A 23,587-nucleotide genomic window follows, 5' to 3' on the forward strand; every position below is an offset into this window, starting at 1 on the left:
GTCATGCCAATGCACATTTGGTATTTTTCACTGTACAATATATGATTTGATGTGAAAGATGTCATGTGTGAAGTGATTGTAGTTGTTTTGCCAGCAACCACACATGGCCAAAATTTTGAAATGCAAAACCATAGATTGAAAATAATCTGTACTGCTAGAAAACTGCCCATTGTTCCTTTGACTTTTTTCTGACACTAGCAACAAAGCAACTAAATGTTGGCATGGGGAACTTTGTGAAGGTATTTAGTTGCACTCACTACTAGTTGAAGACACTATCGGTTTTCCCTTATTGTTAACAGTTGTACAATTCACTTGATTGACTATTCCATCATATCCATCTGTTTAATTTAGTCCACACCATATAATGCTTCTTTTCTATGATAACAAGAGATAGTTTTGCTTTGTTGATTTACTTTCATTTGTATTAGAATTGCGTTGGCATATAATTGGTGTACTTCACTTGCTCTAAGGTTTTAATTTCCAGAGTAATTCTTGCATCAATACATGTTGACAGGATATAAACCTTTAGCTAATTCCAATGCCAGATTTGGGCCAACAATCATTTGCCCAGATTTTCATGAAACCCCTGGAACACCAAGTTTGATTGTAGTTCTTCAGTCATTCCTCCTGTCATTATTAGATAACTCCGAACAGAAATAAAACATGGGATTATCATGTATGTTTAGCTTGGTACCCCTTGGTCAAACAAGTCACCAATAGGACAGGGTTAGTTCCCTTTCCAGCGGTGTTTGTACAATTCTCTCCTTTTAATTTTGCTTGATTTTTAATTTTGCTTAACAAACAGCCCTCTGAGTTTCAGTTTTTTACATTGTGACATAAACCCACAGGTTTTTGTCAGTCTCCCTACATGCTTCCACTACCTGCAACCTCCGGCTTTCACTACCTGCAACCTCCGGCAACCACCTGCAACCTCCGGGAACCGCACAGAAACCTTGGGTGGGGCACAAAGTCTCCAGAGGTTTCCGTTCAGGTTTCCTAAGTGGTACAGGGGCATAAGGACTCTATTGCTGCTTGAGTCATATAAGATAGTAGTTCATTCTAAATTTATTTCTTCATTTATATCTGACCTGTGCCAAATAATTGGATAAAGATTTACCACTAAAGTATAATCAGAATAAAATAATATGAAGAATTCATGAATTCACCGGTGAATTTGGTAGAGATTATTTTTCTAATGCAGCTACTTGCAGAATATCATTTCATTTATATCAATTAAACTTATACGGGTGATCATATATTTAATAGTGTTCTATAAAATAAATAATGGTTCAATCAATCAATGGTGCTTTATTATCACATGTGTAGAGTGTAAATGTACAGTGAAATTATTTTCTTACAAACAATCCAGTAGAGTATTGCCAGATCTAAGCACATCCCTGATTAGCAAATTGTACAGAAACAGTCTGCTGATCCCGCATGCAAGAGGCACCATGCTTTGGCACTATTTTCAAAGTCCAATCAATGCTCTTGGTATTATGAGTGGTGCATGTTCCAGGGAAGTCCCAGGCTGCTGTGGGCCTCCAGCCATCGCCTTCCCTTGGATGTGAGGATCGACCAGTGAACTGACATCCCTCCCCTCGGCTGTCTACCTTTGTTTCTTGGGGGTGCCTCATTGCCGGTCATGGCCTGATCCATCTTCCTGGTCATCGGACGACGAGCAGGGGCCAGCCTGGCAGGCATCCCTTCCAGGCCATGATCCATCAGGTCCTACGCCCAGGGGCTGGCTCAGTGGCAAACCCCTGCGGGCCACATCTACCGGGACTGGCTTGGCGGCTGTCCCCCTTTTGGCCGTGGTCTGCTGGGAGCTTCTGCCATGTGTACCGATCTGGGAGCTTTAATAAAACAATTAAGGTATACTTTTATAAATAGACTATTATGTGGTTCAGTGAAATTTGGGGACGTATCTGGAAAGTCACACATTTCTGTTTGAATGCATTCTAGAATATTGAGCAAAAAATATGGAGATTCTGATCCTAATCTTCCAAGACTCCTTGGAAATGGAGCTGGTTTAACTGGAGCAGAGGAATGCAGATCTTACACACCACTTAGAAAAGCAGAGGGGGTAAATCTCGGTAGTACATGACATTAGGTATTGGCTAATGTGGGGAAACTATAATACAATTTAAAATGAATTGCTGGTAATTGAAATATTGGATGTTAGGTGAAAGAACACAAACTGATTAAAGACACACTGAATTGAGCAGGTGCTGCCAAAGGTGATTAGGTTATTACATAGACTTTCAAAAGTTGTTTAACAGTTGAAGACTAAAGCAAAACCTGATAAGATAAATGACATGAATGTAAACAATAGGTCAAAAAGTTAGATGCTTGGGCCAATGCTTCTGTTTGTACAATGAATGACTTGGATGGGTATACTGGGCATATACTGAGTTTCAAAACTAGCAGCTTTTGCAATAAGTCAGCCATAAGTAATGTAATTTCAAATGCTTCATAAGTTTTATAAGTCATAGGAGCAGAAGTAGGCCATTCAGTCCATTGAGTCTACGCCATTCAATCATGGCTGATCAACCTTTCCCTCTCAACCCCATTCTCCGTCCTTCTCCCCATAGGAGGGAAGAAGATAATACGTTATTGCCTTCCATCACCGTGCGCTGTGGTGGATGTTTATGTTAATGTTTATGTAGTTGTGTGTTGCTTTTATGCTATGACTGTATGGCAAATCAAATTCCTTGCATGATTTTACAAACTTGGCTAATAAATTAATTACAATTACAATATCCTTGACACCCTAACTAATCAAGTATCTGTCAATCTCCTGGGTAGACAGTGGGGCTTGGCGCTGCTCCCCCCCCCCCCCCCCCCAGGTCCTAGAGCAGCGCCAGGGCCTGGAACTCGACCTGGTTCTCGTACTCGGCCTGGCCCTGGCTGTAGGCGGCCAAAGCAATCGGGGACCTGGGCCTTGACAGAGCCGGGCTCGCTGGGTTGAGGACGGGGTGAGGGTGGCAGGCGGCCGAGCCAGAGCTACCCGCAGAGCAGGAAGTGGAGGCTGTGCTGCAGGATGGTGGTGGCTGGGCGGCCCCCAAGGCACTGGTGCACCTTGACCAGGCCCCTGGCTTGGGCACGACTCCAGCCCGCAGCTCGGTCGCCGCATGGGCTCCAGTCCAGGACCCGACTTCATCTCCAGGCTCGTCCTTGACCCCGGACCCAGGCTCATCCTTGGTCACCATCCCGGTGACGCCTCTTCCTGAGTGACAGGAGAGGAGACCAATCTGCGTGGCAGCGACTGACAGCAATTTGTGCAGGCGCGCTTTTTACTATTTTTAAACCTTGATAACTTTAATAATATACCATCAATTGGAACGAAACTTGTTGCACTCTCAGCACAGGAGAATGGTGAGTAAGGGGGCGAAAAATCGCAGTGCTATCGCGTACCGTTTTTGCGCAAATAGCAAAACCCTGCAAACCAGAAGAGCACAAGTTCAGAGCTTTAGTTATGTATAGATAGATAATAATACAATAAATGATCAGTTATATTAGGACCATAAGAATGCAAGCGGAAGAATGTAGTGCAACCCTTAGATAAAGTCCCCCATGATTTGGTGCTTGGGTCGTGGTTAAGATTGTTTATGGCGGTTCAAGATGGTTGTTGAAACCATGGATGACAAATTTGTGGATAAATAATGGACCTTGGTAAATATGGTGAAATAAACAATGACAGGGAGGAGCTGGAGGAGGATGATGTGGAAATAGTGTTACTGGCTGCAGGCATGAGAAAAGTTGCTGGATTTAGACAGCCAGGAAGTATGCAGAACAGCTGATGATTTATTGCAAAAATGAATTAGCAGCTGCTTTATAAATGGAAAGTGCCGCCCGCACCACAGTGACATGTGGATAGTTGGCGTGCTTTTAAAATGAAAACCTGCATTTGGCGAAGATAATGCAAAATGCTATAAAGCCAGTAAAGGAAGCTGAATTAGATTCACTTTTCTAATTAATCAAGGCTACTGTGCCAGTTCTTAATAGGTCAGATGCTTGGTTTATCTGAGTCTTGAATATCATTTAGCAGTTTTAAACATTTTTCTTGTGCCATCTTGCAATGGTTGACCTATAATGATCTAACTAATGTCTTAATTCCATAGTTTAGAGCAATGCTGCTTGTACTCAGTTTCCTTAAAAATACATTGCAATAGTTTAACACAGTGGGAATTAACTTTATAATTCCAGCTGTGTTATAGACAATAGACAATAGACAATAGGTGCAGGAGTAGGCCAATCGGCTCTTTGAGCCAGCACCGCCATTCATTGTGATCATGGCTGATCATCTTGATATAATCTGCTTACATTGTAAGTGGGAGAAGCCACAAGCAGAATGTCCTTATAGAACATTTACATTAACATTCAAAAAAGATAAACTCATTTACATGAACATTTAAAAATATTTTTTGGGCAGTGGGCAGGTGCTATAGACCTGCACGGGAAGGTAGACGCTCCCACCCCCATGAGTCTTGGGCAGATAGGGCTTGTCAGCCTGGGAAGGCAGTCCATCTAGGAGAGGGAAAACTCTGATTTAAAACCTCCACTGCCTTGTGGCCATATCTAGTTATGGAAAAGGCTCCAGGAGTAAACCTCAAGAAAATCCGGAGTCGGAGCCCCTAAGGCAGTTCGTCGTTGTCTACAACCTCGCTCTGGCAGCTCCTGCGACGGCGCTGGTGCCAAACTGTAACGGTCCTGCTGTTCCTTTTGATGGATCAGTGATGTGGAGAGGGAGGACGTGCTGCATGGGCAACAGCCTGTCCTCCATGTGAAATCACCCAGGCTTGCATCCGACCAGGATGCATCACCCATGGCCAGTCATGACCGAGAGGGGCCTACTACTTAAAATATTTTATTCGAAATATAGGAGATTGAGGAGTGACTTTACTGAGATGTACGAGGTCATGATGGGCATGGATAAAGTGAGCACTCTCAGTATTTTTCTTAGCGTGGAGGATTCTAAAGCAGGACGGTATAGGCTTATGGTGAGAGGTGAGATATTTACGAGCAACCTCAGGGGCAACTTTATTCACTTAGAGCACAGTCCGTATCTGGAATAAGCTGCCAAAGGAAGCTAGAGAAGCAGATATAATTATGAGTTTTAAAATATGTTTGGATATATTTATGGACAGGACAGGTTTAGCGGGTTATGGGGCAAATGCAGACAAATGAGACAAGGCCAATATGCCGACCAGGTCAGCATGGACAAGATTGGCCAAAGGGCCTGCTCCCATGCACCACAGCTCTATCATTCTATGCGCTATAAATGAAATGTCATGTATTTTGCAGTGTGTATGTTGCTCATGGTTTTAATCTTTTCTTTTGTATGATCTTTCCTCGGCTTCCTTCTATAGTTTTTGAGCTTTTGTTCTAAGATTGTCAGGAAACACATTCCATTCTTAGCCAGCATCAAAATCATTTATCTTCTGAACTTTAGTCTGTTTGAACTGTTTTGACTATTTTACTGTTGTAATGTTCTTTTACAAACCATGTTCTCGGGGTATCTAAATCTAAATTTTATTAGTTACTTAAGTTATGACATCGGATGCAATCTGCATACCAAATCTCGTTGCACTTATGTGCAATGACAATAAAATATATTATTATTATTATTATTATTATTATTATTAAATGAGCTAAAAGCTTTATTGAATAACGCGTAGAATTTCAGTACTTTTGGAAATATGTCCCAAAATACTTTACAAAAGATTTCAACATTGAGTTAAACAAGAATATAAACAGGAATGATCAAGCATCTGGTCAAATTAGGGTTTGTTACTAATGACCTCAAAGGAGGAAAGGCAGGTGGAAAGGTTGTAAACTGGATGAAGGGGGAGATGATGGAGAAAAAAGTCTAAAGTCAGCAAAATAGGGAACTCAGACATAGAAGGGGCTTTTGCAATGGTGCAGTTACATAACTAGGGAAGGATAGAGGCCAAAGAAGTTTGTAAATGCAAGGATAAGAATCATTATAGACACAAAATGCTGGAGTAACTCAACGGGACAGGCAACATCCCAGGTGGGAAGGAATGGGTGACGTTTTGGGTCGAGACCCTTCTTCAAATTTGCAAGCTAGATACTACAATAATCATAGATCAACCGAGATTGGAATAAACTTGGCCAAAGATTGGACCTCTTGTACAGGTCACCTTTATCATGGAGGACTTGCAAATGGTCCAAAAATGAAAATCCATGCCCCCTAAAGTTGAAACCCATTTTTCACTGTTGTGAATGGGGTTAATAAAAAATTCAGGCCTTTTGTGCTGAATTTCAAGCTTTGATCAAAGTTTTAATAGGTGTGTTTGCACAATAGAGCTGTAGAAATATACGAGCAGAATTAGGTCATTTGGCCCATCAAGTCTACTCCGCCATTCAGTTATGTCTAATCTGCCTTTCCTTCTCAACCCCATTCTCCGGCCTTCTCCCCACAACCCCTGATACCCTTACTAATCTATCCAGGCCTTTCACTATTCGGTAAGTTTCAATGAGGCTCCCCCCTCATCCATCAAAACTCCAGTGAGTGCGGGGCTAATGCCGTCAAACGCTCATCTTATGTTAAGCTAATTATTCCTGGGTTCATTCATGTCAAGCTCCTTGGACCCTCTCCAATGCCAGCACATCCTTCCTCAGGTACGGGACCCAAAACTGCTCACAATAATCCAGATGCAGGCTAGCTAGTGCCTCAGCATTACATCCTGTTTTTATAGTCTAGTCCTTTTGACATAAATGACTAAAAATGAAAATTGCAGAACAGCTGGTAGGAAAGAGAAGCAAATTGAAGGGAAAAGGGCTCTCAGCAAATACTGAACCTCAATGAGAAATAGAGTCCGAATTGTCTATTATTCAATTTAAAAAAATTGAGACACAGAGACACTTTGGCCCACCGAGTCCAACTTGCTTAGAATTTGCTTAACAATATTTAAGTGCTGGCCACAACATAAGTGGCTTCCTTGGCTATCCAGACTGTGAATGATTGGGCATTGGGATCCTTAAAAGATGGACATATGAAAGATCCCAGAGTTGTCTGATGTAGGAAACATGCAATCAATTTATTCTATCCTCCCTCACAAAATATGATAGAGCAAACATTTGACGTGTTTAAAACTCAGTTATGTCGTGGACTGCATGGGAGTCCCCAATGGTCTTGGCAGAATGATACAATTTCCCATGCACAAAGCCATGCTGACAATTCATAATTCATATCTGTGGCTGAAGTTGATGCAAATATCCTTGCAAGTGTATCACAAATTACTGCCTAGCTTCCAACATGATCTAAGGATCAGGCCCTGGGGATCTTAGAGGATGAGGAGATGCTGGAAGAGGAGTTGGAAGAACAAATCTATACCAACCCTTTCTTAAAGGGCTGCCTGAGATTAACTCATCCAGCAGAGGCACAAATTAACATCATTCAAATTTCCCAGTCACCAATGGAGCATTATTCTTCCCCACCCCATCGCTGGTCATCACAGCATCTCTTTGGGAATCCAACAAAAGTAAAATCCAACACAAAATAAATTGTAACATGTTAGATCTATGTCAAAGCAATCTGTATTAAACTCAGATGAAAATTTATTACACTTGTGTTGTCCATTAGCGCCCATAATCTCTATGTCATAGCATATCCTTTGCTCATACACTTGGCACCCCAAAGTTTGCCTGGTGAAAGTATGTTGAGTTTTAGCCATGGGAACTGCAGATGGTCTTAAAAGATTAATGTGCAGAGTTCTGGACAGAGAAGGCCCAGCCTTGAATGGTGCAGTGTCTACCATTCTCCATATCATGCACAAAGCTCTCAAGAATAGTGAAAATGTCTCTCTCATGTGAACTGTCTCCCAGTTTGGAATGCATTTCTGAATGCATACCAGTGTCTCAATTTTTGCAATTTCATGGCAGTGTTAATTATTGCAGGAACTTGCCCCTTGCCACTGCACTGCCATTCAATAAGGTTATGGCTATTTGCATTGTTGATCGCTAATCTGTTTGAGCATTAAGTGGTGCAAGCCACTCGTGAAATTGGGCACATTTCTGAGTGTTAAAGCAATGAATAGATTGATCCCTGTTGCATGCAGGGGTCATATAATGCACAGGTCATCATCGGCAATCACATCAAAGTCAAGTGTGATTGTCCTCCTGGTGGGTCCTATCTGTGGATTTTGAGATGGCTGAAGAGCTGTTGCAGTGGGTATGTCCCTCCAGGTGGGGAGACTGATGCACAGACAGTCGCCGCATATTCTTTGATGAAGACAGACCCGGTCCCAATGGCATGGACTCTATGATGGTTGGGAGTCTCTCATACTGTAGCCTTCTTCTGTCTTAACCATAGTAGTGCTCCACCTATTGGTCAACCACCATCCTCCACCTGTTTCATCATTGACGTCTTCTTGGGCTGCGCTTTGCCCCCTTGACCTGGCTACCTTGGTGACCCTGTCAGGAGCATAACTCCAGGTGGTTTAGCTCTCAGGATTAGGCTCACGCAAGCTTCTCCACTACAACGAGGTGCCGACCATTGGAGAAACTAACACTGCAGATGGTTGTAATCTGAAATAAATAGAAACATTGCCTGAAAACTCAGCAGGCCAACAGCACCTCAAGAAAGAGCAACTGAGATAATGTATCAGTGGGTGACCTCCTATCAATTTGACTCCTTGCTCACAATGCAGTTCTTTAACATGCCTCAGTTTAAACGTCATCTGAGAGATGTTGTCCCAGATTTTGTTGCAAAAACGTTTGCACAAATGTCTTCATGTTTTGTTGTTGGACTCTCTAAGTGGTTTGTGAAAATTACAATGTTTAATGAAATTAGAAGTTAGACTAGGCAAAGGAGGAAAAATTGCAGTGGAGAAGTTTGGCAGAGTTTAGTGGTATATGTTTCAAAGCAAGGAGATAAGAAAATAAAGCTATGTATAACTTTATATAATGAAAACAAGTGACACAGATAGACATGATGTCATGGCTTTCTACTGAAACATGGCTTAAAGAATTGCAGAAATAGCAACACAACATTCCTAGTCACCGTGATCAGATAACATAACGAATAAGTCTGAAGAAGGGTCTCTACCCGAAACGTCACCCATTCCTTCTATCCAGAGATGCTGACTGTCTAGCTGAGTTACTCCAACATTTTGAGTATCTTCACTGGAAGAGGATGGCAGTGTTGGTTAAGCAAACAATTACATCTGTGAGGAGTAAGTTACAGTGGAATGATAAACAAATGAAGCCAATGTGTTTAATTGATGAGCAGTTTAAGACATATCTTGAGCCTTAAGAAGCTTTAAATACTCTTGGATGTTTTCCTTAGAAAAAAAATGAGTTTTAATCAACGGGTAAAATAATGAGTACTCTGAAGCTTCTTCCTTTGGCAGGGAAATAAAGATTAGAGAAAATAGAGGGCACACACTTATAGTACCAGGTAATAAGATTAGAGAGCAGCTATGGAAAATATTTTCATTTAAGGGGATTTAGGCAGAACTGCTCATTTATAAAACATACGTTGAATGTACAAGGAACCTTAATGTATGAGAGTACAGGCCAGAATAAATACAATGGCCTAAAATTGTCCTGTGTGGTTTGTGATTCTAATACCAAGATCCTGAAGTTGCTGCAGGTGAGTTCCTGTCACATCACATGTTTGGAATCTTTTCTGGTGAAATTTTCAGACATCAATGAGCTGACTAAAATGGTTTAAAAACTGATTTTGACATAAAATATTCTCCAAATTCATTATGTTTTATTATAGCGTAAGTCATAAAGGTGGACCTCACCACAATTACTGCAAACCTTGGTATCTTGGTTCTACCTCTTTGAAGTGTAAGTTGCCAGTTCTTGTATTTCAATATTTTAATCATTCTAGGGTGAATATTCCTTCTTGGTCCCATGAAGACGTAAAAACAAAAATAAATCAGTGGAAAGAGAGACATTGTAACATTTTTGAAAGGTCTCTTCAGTCAGAGACCTTTTAAAAATTTAACCATATTTCTCTTTCCACGGAATTTAATTATGATACTGCTTTCTGACCTACTGAGTGTTTTTGGATCAGATTTCCAGCATATGCAGAATTTTTAATTTTCATGAAAATCTGTATCCATTTCAGATATGATCCATTTCTGAGTAGCAGAGTATAAAGTCCAAGAGATCTCTCCAGCAGAGTTCTGCAAGAATGCTGAAGCATAGAGGTTAAAGAACATGGTCACATTTACAACCACCAACAGAATGTTGTGCTTGGAGGCTGCAGCCATCTACCATTAACTGCTGAGATGGTGATCAGTGCAGGGACTGATGCTCAGCCTGAATACACTGCAATGTAGGAGATAGCTAGCAGCAAGCTGTATCTCTGCTGTAAACCCCTCTGTTGTTTATGACCATGAGTATGGATGAACTTGTTGCACTACTTTAAGATTCTGTGATTGTCCCTCATTGTCTCATTATTGATATTGGTTTATTATTATCGCGTGTACTGAGATACAATGAAAAGCTTCTGCTTGCGTGCTATCCAATTAACTCAAATCATACTAAACTTGAGTACAATCAAGTCATATACAAATTCAACAGGTAGTGCAAAGAGGAAAATACCAGAGTGTAGAATACTGTTTTACAGCATTGTGGCATTACAGCGGCAGGGAAACGTTCAGTGTCTACATTTCAATTGATATTTTAAAGGCGGAGATAGATAGATTATTGATTAGTACGGGTGTCAGGGGTTATGGGGAGAAGCCAGGAGAATGGGGATAGGAGGGAGTGATCGATCAGCCATGATTGAATGGAAGAATAGACTTGATGGACCGAATGGCCTATTTCTGCCCCTATCACTTAATAGATAATAGAGAGGAAAAAGCTGTTCCTGAATCTGTGTGTATGCGCGCTTACTGCTACTTAACAATGGTACTTCTCCATTGTGATACCTGCTCATGTCTTCTTGCTAAACACGTTAAGTATGTAGGCAGACCCAAGTATTGAAACCAAATAACAAAGTTGGAAAAATGAGGGCCAATCATTTGAAAGCATGCTCCAAAGGTTTTTGTTAGTTAAATACAACACAGTTGTACAGGACTTTTTTCACAAAGTCACACAACAGTATCTGCATGACTGCAATGTCAAAATTGATTATCAACTCTGGACCAATGCTTTTGTATATCCCTGTCACCGGTTTGCAGCTTAATTTCATAGATTTCAGGAAATCTGCACGAAAAACTGCAGGTAAATTTACTCTTCAAGAGCAATTCATGTATTTAAGTTCTTAACTTGCCTCTATTGTGGGGAGCTTTGCATTGCTACGTAAGTCATTTCTATCAAATCTGGAAATCAGCCGTTTATATTAGACCTTGACCAACTAATGTTTTGTACATTTAATCCTCTGGCCTCTCTAAAACACATCCAATTTCAGTGTTAAAATTTCCTCTCCCCTAATATCCAAAGGACTGTGCCTCTCACTTTCTGCACTTTCTCATGGAACTTAATTTAGGTGACCAATGAATAATATTAACCCATTGGATCAGAGTACTCATAATACAGCACTTAATTCAATTATATAAAGCAGTGAAATTTATACTTGAGTATCTAAATTAGAAAGGAAAAAAAAGTGTGTCTATTCAATAATAAAATAGGAAATCTATAATGATTGGAATTAGAGACAGAAATCAGAAATATCTCCCTTTTCATAGATTACATTTGATGTGCTTCTGCATTTGTATATTAGAGGTGCAGGTAAAGCACAGTGTTTGTGTGTCCAGGCCAAATGTACACAGAGAAGTGTATAGTGAACAAATGGCTTCATGAGGGAGTGCTCTGCCAAATGCACTAGGGAAAGGGAGTGGGAGAGCACACATTAAATAACACGTCTGTAATATTTCTGTGTGGATTTATGTACAACTTTAATTTATAATTGAAATAAAAGATAACACTATATATATCTACATTGCCTTCCCTACTCATCTACAGTCCCAGAAGGTTTATGTAGTTTCTTGATATTCAGATTGATTGGTCAATGCAAATAAATTAATCAATTTCATTTCAAAAGTCTGCCGAAAACATTACAACACGTTAATTCAGCATCATTGTTCTTTTCATATCTGGACAGTTTCTGTGGTACCCGTAGAAACATAAGAACAAGGAAAATGTAAGCATTTCTGTCTGCAAATCTGCTGTAGCATTCAATATGATCATGGCAGATCCTCTAACAGAGAACCATTTTCCCACTGAAGAAGTGTTTAAGAAGGAACTGCAGATGCCGGCTAGTGGGGTGAATGGTGAGGACCAGGGGGACTCTGCCTTTGTTGCGAGTGGGGGGATGGGGAGAGAGAGCAGTGTTACGGGGTATGGAGGAGACCCTGGTGCGAACCTCATCTACAGTAGGGGAGGGGAACCTCCGTTCCCTGAAGAATGAGGACATTTGCGATGCCCTGGTGTGCAACACCTCATCCTGGGAGCAGATGCGGCGTAGACGGAGGAATTGGGAATAGGGGATGGAGTCCTTACAGGAAGCAGGGTGGGAAGAAGTGTAGTCCAGATAGCCGTGGGAGTCAGTAGGTTTATAGTGGATGTCGGCCAGAAGTCTATCACCTGCGATGGAGATAGTGAGGTCAAGGAATGGTAGGGAAGTGTCGGAAATGGTCCAGGTGTATTTGAGTGCCGGATGGAAGTTAATGGTGAAGCGGATGAAGTCAGTCAGTTGTGTGTGGGTGTTCTTGTTCGAGGCATACCAGGGCCCCATCCCTGACCTAGAGTTTTATGTTAAATGACCATGCAAGATTGTGCTGACCAACAGATTCCTGCTGTCCCTTAGCATTGTCATGAGGAAACCGGATCATAACTCTGGTCCATTGTCGACTCCACCTTTCCTTGATCATAGTTGCTTTTTGAATATGTTTCATTCATTTGTTCAATTTACCTTCCATATCTGTCATTTCCCTTTCCCCCTGATTCTCAGTCTGAAAAAGTGTTTCGACCCAAAACGTCACCTATTACTTTTCCCCAGACCCGCCTGACCCGCTGAGTTTTTCCAGCCATTTGTGTCAGTCTTTAACATAAGACACTGCCTGGTACCGATCTAACACATGAATTTAAAGCCGAAATGTACTGTTTATTCCGCACTTAAACCCTGTGTAAAAAGAATGGCGACGCCAAAGCAAGACTTAATTTATAACACCTAGATTTACATTCCGAATTTCACAATGCACCAGTTGTTCATTCACATTGCCAAACAAAGCTAGCCTTTCCACGCTTTGATCTGCCCAATCCCGCGTTTTAAGAAAATGTATATCTATTTTTGGCTGAGATATAATAATTTCGTCTCGGCCGTTTCTCAAATAGACAATACATGCGCAGAGCCCCTTGTTTAGAGATAGGTTGGTTGCGTGGTTAAAGTACAATAGGACGGATATATCGGATCGTAGATAGTCCGTCACTATTTAAAATTTTATTTTTAGCCTGGTATTGAACAGAATTGCATTTTATATGCAATTATTAACGTTTTATTTACATCTACTCACCAAACTCATAACCATTTCATTCCTAATCTGTCATGTTCTATTTGCCCTTGACTATTTACTAAAAGTAACTATTAACGAGCAATTAAAATCTATTTAAACGAGATATTTTTGAAAAAGAAATTCACTTCTGGCCATGATTCATATTGCTTTAACAAAATAGCAACAAGTCTTCAGCTCAGTCCAACGCCACTTCACTCCAAATGGAATAATTGCTGTACCCGTTATATACTTGCCCCCAAGCGAGTGATGGACCAGCCAATCGCACAGCCGAGTGTAACATGAATACTGTAACAATGAAGTAAGGCGGGAATAATCAGGATCACGGGGCAGGCTGCATGAGAGAGGGCACTGCAGTTGTCTGATACAGGGATACCTTGTCTTTCAAGTTGCAATGGAAATTGTCGCCTTGGTGCAAGGACAGAGAGTTGTCTCCACAAATCTTAAAGCGGATTCCGCAAAAGCAGGCTGTCCCGGAGCCGCCCAGTCTGCAGATTTTTCTTCCTAATTGTAAACGTTGTCCTAATCTGACCTGTAGGGAGGAACTGCAGATGCTGGTTTACACCGAAGAGAGATACAAAAAGCTGGACTAAATCAGCGGGACAGGCAGCATCTCTGGAGGAAAGGAATTGGCGACGTTTCGGGTCGAGACCCTTCTTCAAACTGGGAGTCGGGGAGAGGGAGACACAGAGGCACAGAGACACAGGGAGACAACATTGTTATCAGCTTCTCCTAGCTAACACTGATCTATACTACATTTTCCTTGAACCACATCACTTTTGATGTCTCGTTTTCGCACCTTAAAACTTCCTTATCTCTGTGTCTCCCTCTCTCCTGACTCTCAGTCTGAAGAAGGGTCTAGACCCATTCCTATCCAGAGATGCTGCCTGTCCCGCTGAGTTACTCCAGCATTATGTGTCTATCTTCCTCATCTAATATTTTTCGCTGATAAATGTTGCCCTTGCTTTGTACCGGTTCTCGTATCTTCGTCAATATTTCAGTGGTTTTTCCTGGTGAACTGAATTCTATTCTATTAGTTTACTGAAGCAAATGGAACTTCTTTTAACTGCAATCACTGTCTAATCTACTGAACAGTTTTATAATTTTATCGATGTCTTATGCAATAAACTATTTCTGAGTACCAATTCATAGTGTGAAAAAAATATTTTATTGGAACAACAAATAAAATTCAAGCAATGTTGCAAATAATCTGGAATAAATAAAAAATTGCACTTTTTAAAAACCAAAATGAAACAATAATAACCAGGTAATTCCACCTTGACAACCGACACGATTAAATGTAGGCAGGTTTTCCTCATTTCCAGTCATCTTCAGTTGATTTTATTGTTCATGTACACCGTTTCCTGTTCAGCTAAAAATTAAATTGATTGTATAGCTATGAATTTATCATCCTCACATGTTGAGGAGATAAATAACTGTAACCATGCATACATTATATTGTTTACGGTGTACTATGTTTACATTTTCGGTTGTGCTGCTGAAAGTAAGAATTTCATTGTTCTATCTGGGACATATGACAATAAAACACTATTGACTCTTGAACTAAGATTAGTTTGAAACGATTACCAATGGCAAGTGAATTCAGAATGATTCGTCTCACCAATTAGATAAGTTAGCGCCGGCATCATTCCCTGTTTATGTGACTGTGGGAAGGAATGCCCCGTGCATTGGCCTTTTCTTTTATGGCAGGGAATTTTATGACTATGTCATTAGTTACATACATTTCAACTAATTATAACCCATCCCTGTGAAAATGATCGGTGACAACCTGTTCGGGTCAATAAACCGGTCCAATTGTATTTCCATATATGGAGAAGACAGCTGTTCAACGGACAACATTCTTGTTTTAAAAGCAAGTGTTGTGGGTGTGCTGGGCATCCTCCAGTGAGCGGGCGGCAAGGTAGGTTCTGACGGGTCCTCTCACTGTATTTGTAATTGAATGGATGTAATATAAACATAAGAATAGTTACTGCTACCGAAAAACTACCTTATTGCGAAATACTCTTTTTTTTTGTGGAGACAAATGAGACTGCAGATGCTGGCATCTTGAACAAAACACAAAGTACTGGAGGAACTCAGCAAGTCAAGCAACATCTGGGGAGGGACTGGACAGCCGACATTTCGGGTCCGGATCCTTCTTCATGTTTTTTTTTTGTGTTTGAGCAGGCGATCCCCACCCTAAAAATGCCAAGGGGCTTTACAAAATATTTCACCAGACCCATTCATTCTCTCTTGGGGTGGGTCGCTTTACATGCCACCTAACCGCATAGCTAGTGCCCTTAGCGGTAGTACTGAGTAACATCATTGGGACAGTGGGCCAAATGACTCGCATTGTGGATCCATCTTATAAAACGTGGGCGGAGGTGGTTAGCTCTGTGGATGTTAGTCATACATCAGGCAATACACAATTACTGTGGTGAAAGATTATGGAGGATGGGGGTGACTTCTGTGGTGAAAGAGCACTAAATAGGGATCACATCAGATCTCTAAAGATTTAGATTACTTGCCCCGCGTCGACAATTTCCATTGCAACTTGAAAGACAAGGTAAATGACATGTATCAGACAACTAACTACAATATTCGCTCTCCCGCAGCCTGCCTTGTGACCCTGGTTAGTTCTGCCTTACTTTATTGTTACTATATTCATGTTACATTCTGATGAGCGATCTAGCGGCATCAATTAAAGCACGAAATGAATTAATTTCCTTAGCTATAATTCACGTAAATGGTTAATGAAACTTACCCGCATCCTGTTTGTTTGCAGCTTCTGGCAACTTTCACTGCTTCCAGTTACTTGAACGAAACAAGGTAAATACTACACAATGGACCGCAGATGCTAGAATATTGAACACAACACAAAGTGCTGGAGTAACTCAGCGGGTCGGACAGCAGCTGTGGGGGGAATGAATAAGCAATGTTTCAGGTCGAGACACTGTTTTAGACTGATTGTAAGGGGGATCGGGGGGGGGGGGGGGGGGGGGGGGCGCGACTGAAGAAGGGTCTCGACCCGAAACGTCACCGATTCCTTCTCCCCAGAGATGCTGCCTGTCCCGCTGAATTACTCCAGTATTTGTGTCTATCTTGGGGATGGGACAAAGCCTGGCTCGTGATGATAGGTAGATACAGGTGAGAGGGTTGATTGCCAGATGGGTGGAGCAAGTGACAAAGGCTAGAGGTGAAGGGAAGGCAAAAGAGTGTCAGATAAGTAGAGCAAAGGAGTCAAATGTAATCCCGAAGGGGAGGATATGGTGGGCGTGGACGGGGGAGTGGGGGTGGGAGAAAGAGGGGGTGGATAATGGGTGAAATGGGAGCGCACTAGGATGAGGAGAGGAAAGGGAAGGGGGCTGTTTAATGTTGGAGAATTTAACGTTCATACCGTTGGGTTGTAAGATACCCATGCGCAATTGGAGGTGTTGTTCCTTGTGCTATTACACAGTTTTTGCATGAGATGTTCAAGTCTAATTATGTTTTAACATGTAAACTTTATATAAACCCGTTGCAAAGCAGTGATTGATAACATTCCACGTAACAGACAATTACTATAAACTGGCACTTTTACGCAAATAGTATTTTCTGAAACGTTACGGTATAAAAAGTTTTGTTAGAATTGTTCAAATTATTTGTTTATGTGGAGTCCAACTGATCACTTAAAAGTATCCAAAAAATTCAATGGTTTTCCTATAAACATGCACATTTTTATAGAACAGCTGAAAATGCGGATGCTGCTAAATGACCTTTGTTAAGTTGGAGAAACATTCTTGCAGGCATTAGTTGTTGTGAACCATTACTCAAGTAACAAACCGTGTAATTGTAGCACTGATCTGATGTCTTCACATAACTCGACTGTGCAGCATGAGTCATGATGCCGGGTGAAGGCAGGACATGTAGCCATGTAATCTCGCGGGCGTCGCGACTCTTTTGTGAAACATTATTTGGGGGTGTCTTGCGGTGGTGCGGTACTTTCTCGGACAATTGTTAACGACTGGTGAAACAAAGACTGCAGATGCTGGAATCTTGAGTAAAACAACCAATCTGCTGGAGAAACTCCGCGGGTCAGATAGCATCCACGGAGGGAAATGGTTAGGCGAGGAAGGGTCTCGATTGTTTTTTTGATCATTTGTTATCAGCTATTTGACTGGGATCGCGAGTCTTTAATCACACTAAGACGATTTTTAGAAACGTTCCAAGAGCAGATTTCATTAAATCGACCTATTTTTTTGCCCTGAAGATAGACACAAAATCAGCGGGACAGGCAGCATCTCTGGATAGAAGAAATGGGCGACGTTTCGGGTCGAGAGCCTTCTTTAGGTTGTGAGTCAGGGGAGAGGGAGGCACAGAGATATGGAAGGGTTAGGTGTGAAAACGAGAGATCAAAGGAGACGGCAATCATGGAAAATGTGGAATAGATGATTGTAGGCTAGGGAAGTGACAACAAGGCACAAAATATAATCAGGGGGACAGTCGAACTGGTCGGGGGGGGGGGGGGGGGATTGAGAGATGAGTATAGAAGTTGGGAGGTCATGTTGTAGTTGTATGACGTTGGTGAGACCGCATTTAGAATATTGTGTCTAGTTTTGGGCACCATGTTATAGGAAAGATGTTGAAAAGCTGGAAAGAGTACATAGAAGATTCACGAGGATGTTGCCAGGACTAGAAGGTCTGAGCTATTGGGAGAGGTTGAGTAGGCTGGGGCTCTATTCCATGGAGAGCAGGAGGATGAAGGGTGACTTTATGGAGGTGCATAAAATCATGAGAAGAATAGATCGGGTAGATGCACAGGGTATCTTGCCCAGAGTAGGTGAATCGAGGACCAGAGGACATAGGTTTAAGATGAAAGGGAAAATATTTAATAAGAATCTGAAGGGATCTCTTGATGTTTTCAAGAGAGAGTTAGATATGCCGTATCTTCGGGCAGCACATTGCCTCAACTGATAGCCTAGACTAAAATTTGGAACATACACACTGAATCACGTTTTCTCAAACTGGAAATGAGAATGTAGGCACAAATAATGTAATCATTTCAAAAACGCCATGAAATTATAATAGAAGGTGAAACGTTTCGCCTGGTTTAGAACATGTCGGTTTAGAACATCTCAAACCCAAGCCTGATTCATGACTACTGTTCTATTAAATCAAGATGTTACCCCTAGTAATTCAACTCCAGGGGCTTTACTGTGTTCCGGGATACCTTATAAATGTAGCGTTAACCACGGGTTGAAAATCTTAAATAAAACTATAGATAGCGGAAGTCTGGAATAGGTTGTGGTGGGAGAAAGAGGGGGTGGATATATATATACTGGAAACACCACAAGTTGAGGCAGCACAGGTTCGGGACCCACCATCGTGTCCGGATGCTTCTTTAGACTTCTTCAATCTGCCCCGAAATGTTGTCTATCCATGTTCTCCAGGGATGCCGCCTGACCCGCTGAGTCAGTCCACCAGATCTGTGTTAGTTTGCAGGATGACATCAGGTGGTTAGATCAAACACTACTTTACATTATTTTCCCTTGCACCGAGAACACTGGGCCTCCACTCGCTGGAGTTTAGAAGGATGAGGGAACCTCCTTGAAAATGAGCAAATAGCGAAAGGCGTGGATAGAGTGGATGCGGAAAGGATGTTTCCACTAGTGAGAGAGTCTCGCCTAGCCTCAGAATTAAATAGAAAGGTGATGATGAGGAATCTCTTTAGTCAGAGGGTGGTGAATCTGTGGCCACAGATGGCTGTGGAGGCCGTCAATGGATATATTTAAGGCGGAGATTGATAGGTACGGTGTCAGGTGTTATGTGGAGAAGGCAGGAGAATGGGGTTAGGAGGGAAAGATAGACCAGTCATGATAGAATGGTGGAGTACAGTTGATGGTCCAAATGGCCTATTTCTGCTCCTATAAATTAAGAACTTATGAACAACGCAAGAAGGACAAACGTAAAAAAAATTGTTATAGACACAAGACACTGTAAGAGCTGGAATCTTGAGCAAAACAACGGACTTTTGGAGAAACTCGGGGGCGGGGCGGGGGGGCAGACAACATCTTCCAGCCCCGAAACGTCGTGTGTTCATTTCCTTCTACTGATACCACCTGACCCGCGGAGTTCTTCCAGCAATTTTGATTTTTTTTTGGCAGCATTTTTTATATTTCATTGATACCGGGAAAGCGTAATGTGCCAAGTAAAGCCGTTGAAGGAACATTACAAACATTGACAATCACGCTCTTTGGTTTCCACAGTAAGTTGTAACCATGAGTTCGGACGCGGAAATGGCTATTTTCGGCGAGGCCGCAATATTCCTGCGAAAACCGGAAAAAGAAAGAATTGAAGCCCAAAATCGACCCTTCGATGCTAAAACGGCGTGTTTCTGCGTCGACGTGAAGCACGAGTTCACTAAAGGCACCATTAAGAGCAAAGAACCCGGCAAAGTGGTTGTTGAAACACAAGAGAAACAGGCACGTGGTTACAGCAGTTCATTCTTGTTCGGATTTGGTGGGGTTGGGGTCGGAATTCTTGTTCAAAACACTGAACGATATGTTGGTTATCTTGCAGACTGTGACTCTTAAAGAGGACCAAGTCTTCCCAATGAATCCTCCAAAATTCGATAAAATCGAGGACATGGCTATGATGACACACCTGAGTGAGCCGGCGGTGCTGTTTAACCTCAAAGAGCGTTATGCAGCCTGGATGATCTATGTGAGTGAAACTGGAAAGTAAAATGTTAAAGGGAATGCCACACGTTTTGCATAATTCTGCAACCTTTTTCTTCTCTGCCTTTAGACCTACTCTGGGTTGTTCTGTGTCACCGTGAACCCCTACAAATGGTTGCCCGTGTACAACACGGAAGTCGTGGCTGGATACAGGGGAAAGAAGCGTCAGGAAACTCCACCCCACATCTTCTCCATCTCCGACAGCGCTTATCAGTTCATGGCAACCGGTAACACGCCAACTCTGCTAAGAATTTGTGAAAAAATAATTGGCAATAGATCAAAGATCGACACAAAATGCTGGAGCAACTCAGCGGGGCAGGCAGCGTCTCTGGAAAGAAGGAATCGGTAACTTTTCGTGTCGAGACCCTTCTCTTCAGAGAAGCTGCCTGTCCCGCTGAGTTACTCCAGCATTTTGTGTCTAACTTCGGTATTAATTAACATCTGACGATTCTTCCTACACATGTCAATAGATGAATTTCGCCAACTTGAATTAAAATCCAAGTTATATGTTACATGATCGCTAACATTCAGGTTTTCTTTTCACAGACCGTGAAAACCAGTCCATTCTCATCACGTAAGGTTTTTAGTTTGTCACATATATATATATATATATTTAATAGTTGCAAATAATTGTTAAAATATATAACGCTCCATGCTCCTTACTGCCTTCAGCGGAGAATCCGGTGCCGGGAAGACGGTGAACACCAAACGTGTCATCCAGTACTTTGCATCAATTGCAGCCGCTGGTGAGACGAAGAAGAAGGAACACAGTGCCAGTTCGCTCAAGGTGCGGTCTGCGCTGGATAAATGCTTAAAACACTCCTCATAGAATTGCACAGAAATCTCAGATCGGAAATCTGTCCTTGTACCCAACGATGTTACCTTTAAGAATAAGGGGTAGGCCATTGAGGACTGAGACGAGGAAAACCGTTTTCACCCAGAGAGCTGTGAATCTGTGGAATTCTCTGCCACAGAAGGCAGTGGAGGCCAATTCACTGGATGTTTTCAAGAGCGAGTTAGATTTAGCTCTTAGGGCTAACAGAATCAAGGGATTTGAGGGGAAAGCAGGAACGGGGTACTGATTCTGGATGATCAGCCATGATCATAATGAATGGCGGTGCTGGCTCGAAGGGCCGAATGGCCTACTCCTGCACCTATTTTCTATGTTTCTATGTTGCTGTTGGCGCTTTACAGTGTTGACATTGGCACCATGTATAATTTCCTATTAACCATCAATCGAACCGATTCTATGCATTTTAAAAAAAATGTTAAGGTGGTATCTGCAATTGTATCAGATTTGGTTTTATTTTAAGTCTTCCCACCAACCTAAACCTCAAAAGGGGAATTTGGATATCTGCACCTCTCAGCCTTGAAGGTTCAAATTCCTCCCCAGGTGACCTAAATACCCGGTAATCAGGAGTAAGAGACAATCTGCTGGAGCAACTAAACGGATTTCGGTGCAAGATTTTGACCCAAAACGCCGTTCATTGCACCCCCCCCCCCCCCCCCCCATCCCACAGATGCTGCTCGGCCTGTTGAGTTCCTCCAGTTGCTCCAAATTACAGCATCAGCAGTCTCTTCCATCTTCACCATAATCACTTTTGATCGGATGAAAGTCAAATGTGGTTTTGGTATTTCATACCAGTGGGGGTATTGTTGATATATTGTTTATCAGTCTCATTATTAACACCTGCCGATTGTATTTGTAGGGAACTCTGGAGGATCAAATTATCCAGGCAAACCCTCTACTGGAAGCTTTTGGTAATGCCAAGACTGTGAGAAATGACAACTCGTCTCGCTTTGTAAGTGTGTGGCAATGCAAATATATAATATTAAAATTATTCACATGGTGTCTAATAAACTATGAAAGTAACCAAACAACCAAACCACTCGATTGCTAAGACACCGTTCAGGAATTAGAATACCCATGAATGAAGGAGACTATATAGAGAGTGGTGGACTCTGCCTGGTCCATCACAGGTACTGACCTCCCCATCATCCAAGGGAGCTACAGGAGGCGCTGCCTCAAAAGGCAATCAATGTCATCAAAGATACCACACCACCACGCCATGCTCTCATTTCAGTTCTCCCATTGGAAAGAAGGTACAGGAGCCTGAAAACCCATAACTACCAGGTTCAAGAATAGCTTCTTCCCAGCAACCATCTTGAACATTGGAGATCATTAACCTCAACAACCACAAACTGCTATGGACCATGTCTTTGGTTGCACTAGAGACTTTGTTTTTTGCACTATTATAACTACTTAGTGTTACAATTAATAATTTATTGAATAAAAAATATATATATCTGTGCGTATTGTTTTTACGGGCCTGTAAAGCGAGTGAGAATTCCATTATTCCTTTGTTGGCACAAATGGCAATTAAACACTTGATTCTTGAACTGTAGCTAATCCATATTCTAACATTCTGATTTTAAGGGTAAATTCATTCGGATTCACTTTGGAACTACAGGGAAACTGTCCTCTGCTGATATTGAAACATGTAAGTATTCACTGGTTCAAAACATTTGAAATTCGTTTAAGTAAAGTAGCCTTTAGTAGAGAGAGCAGTATTCTCGCTAAGAATGCTGGAGTAGCTCAATGGGTCAGGCAGGATCCCTGGAGAACATGGATAGGTTTCATTTAGGGTTGGGACCCTTTTTCAGACTGATCAGTCTGAAGAAGCGTCCCGACCCAAAACATCACCTCTCCATGTTCTCCAGGGATTCTCCTTGACCTGCTGAGTTACTCCAGTATTTTGTGTCTTTCCTTGGTAAACCAACATCCGCAGTTCATTGTTTGTACAATATTCTCTTTAACCTTATATGTACATATTACAGATCTCTTGGAGAAGTCCAGGGTGACATTCCAGCTGAAATCAGAAAGAAGTTACCACATTTTCTATCAGATTACATGCAACAAAAAGCCTGAACTTATTGGTAATAAATCACAGCGTGAACATTTTTTAATTTATATGTTTTAAAATACGTTAGCATTTGAAATAATGCCATCTATATCTGTCATTTGATTTCAGAAATGTTACTCATTACCAACAATCCCTACGACTTTCATTTTGTTAGCCAAGGTGAGATTTCTGTGGGCAGTATTGATGATGGTGAGGAACTGATGGCTACTGATGTAAGTTTGATCACAATAGTTGTGAATTCAATACTCCACCACTTGCTAGCTTAGTTAACAAGTTATTAATAGCTCCCTTTGGTCTCCAGGAAGCCATCGACATTTTGGGCTTTACGGCTGATGAGAAAGTCGGCATCTATAAACTCACTGGTGCAGTAATGCACTATGGGAATCTAAAGTTCAAGCAGAAGCAACGAGAGGAACAAGCTGAGCCTGATGGCACAGAAGGTAATATTTAA

General features: G+C 41.7%; 1 protein-coding gene across 1 annotated transcript in view; it reads left to right on the forward strand.

Moving 5' to 3' along the window:
- Positions 1–15,357: 15,357 nt before the first annotated feature.
- LOC116987832 (myosin-1B) overlaps positions 15,358–23,587 on the forward strand; it is a 28,023-nt gene continuing 19,793 nt past the window's right edge. The window contains exons 1-12 of the mRNA XM_033044089.1: positions 15,358–15,417; positions 16,282–16,325; positions 19,742–19,957; positions 20,055–20,198; positions 20,283–20,439; positions 20,759–20,786; positions 20,885–20,999; positions 21,922–22,014; positions 22,650–22,713; positions 23,051–23,149; positions 23,245–23,348; positions 23,438–23,576. Coding sequence (XP_032899980.1) covers positions 19,754–19,957; positions 20,055–20,198; positions 20,283–20,439; positions 20,759–20,786; positions 20,885–20,999; positions 21,922–22,014; positions 22,650–22,713; positions 23,051–23,149; positions 23,245–23,348; positions 23,438–23,576 — 1,147 coding nt within the window. The 5' untranslated portion in view covers positions 15,358–15,417; positions 16,282–16,325; positions 19,742–19,753. The remainder of the gene's footprint in view (positions 15,418–16,281; positions 16,326–19,741; positions 19,958–20,054; positions 20,199–20,282; positions 20,440–20,758; positions 20,787–20,884; positions 21,000–21,921; positions 22,015–22,649; positions 22,714–23,050; positions 23,150–23,244; positions 23,349–23,437; positions 23,577–23,587) is intronic.

The sequence above is a fragment of the Amblyraja radiata genome, chromosome 26 (assembly GCF_010909765.2).
Source record: "Amblyraja radiata isolate CabotCenter1 chromosome 26, sAmbRad1.1.pri, whole genome shotgun sequence".
NCBI classification, from domain to species: Eukaryota; Metazoa; Chordata; class Chondrichthyes; order Rajiformes; family Rajidae; genus Amblyraja; species Amblyraja radiata.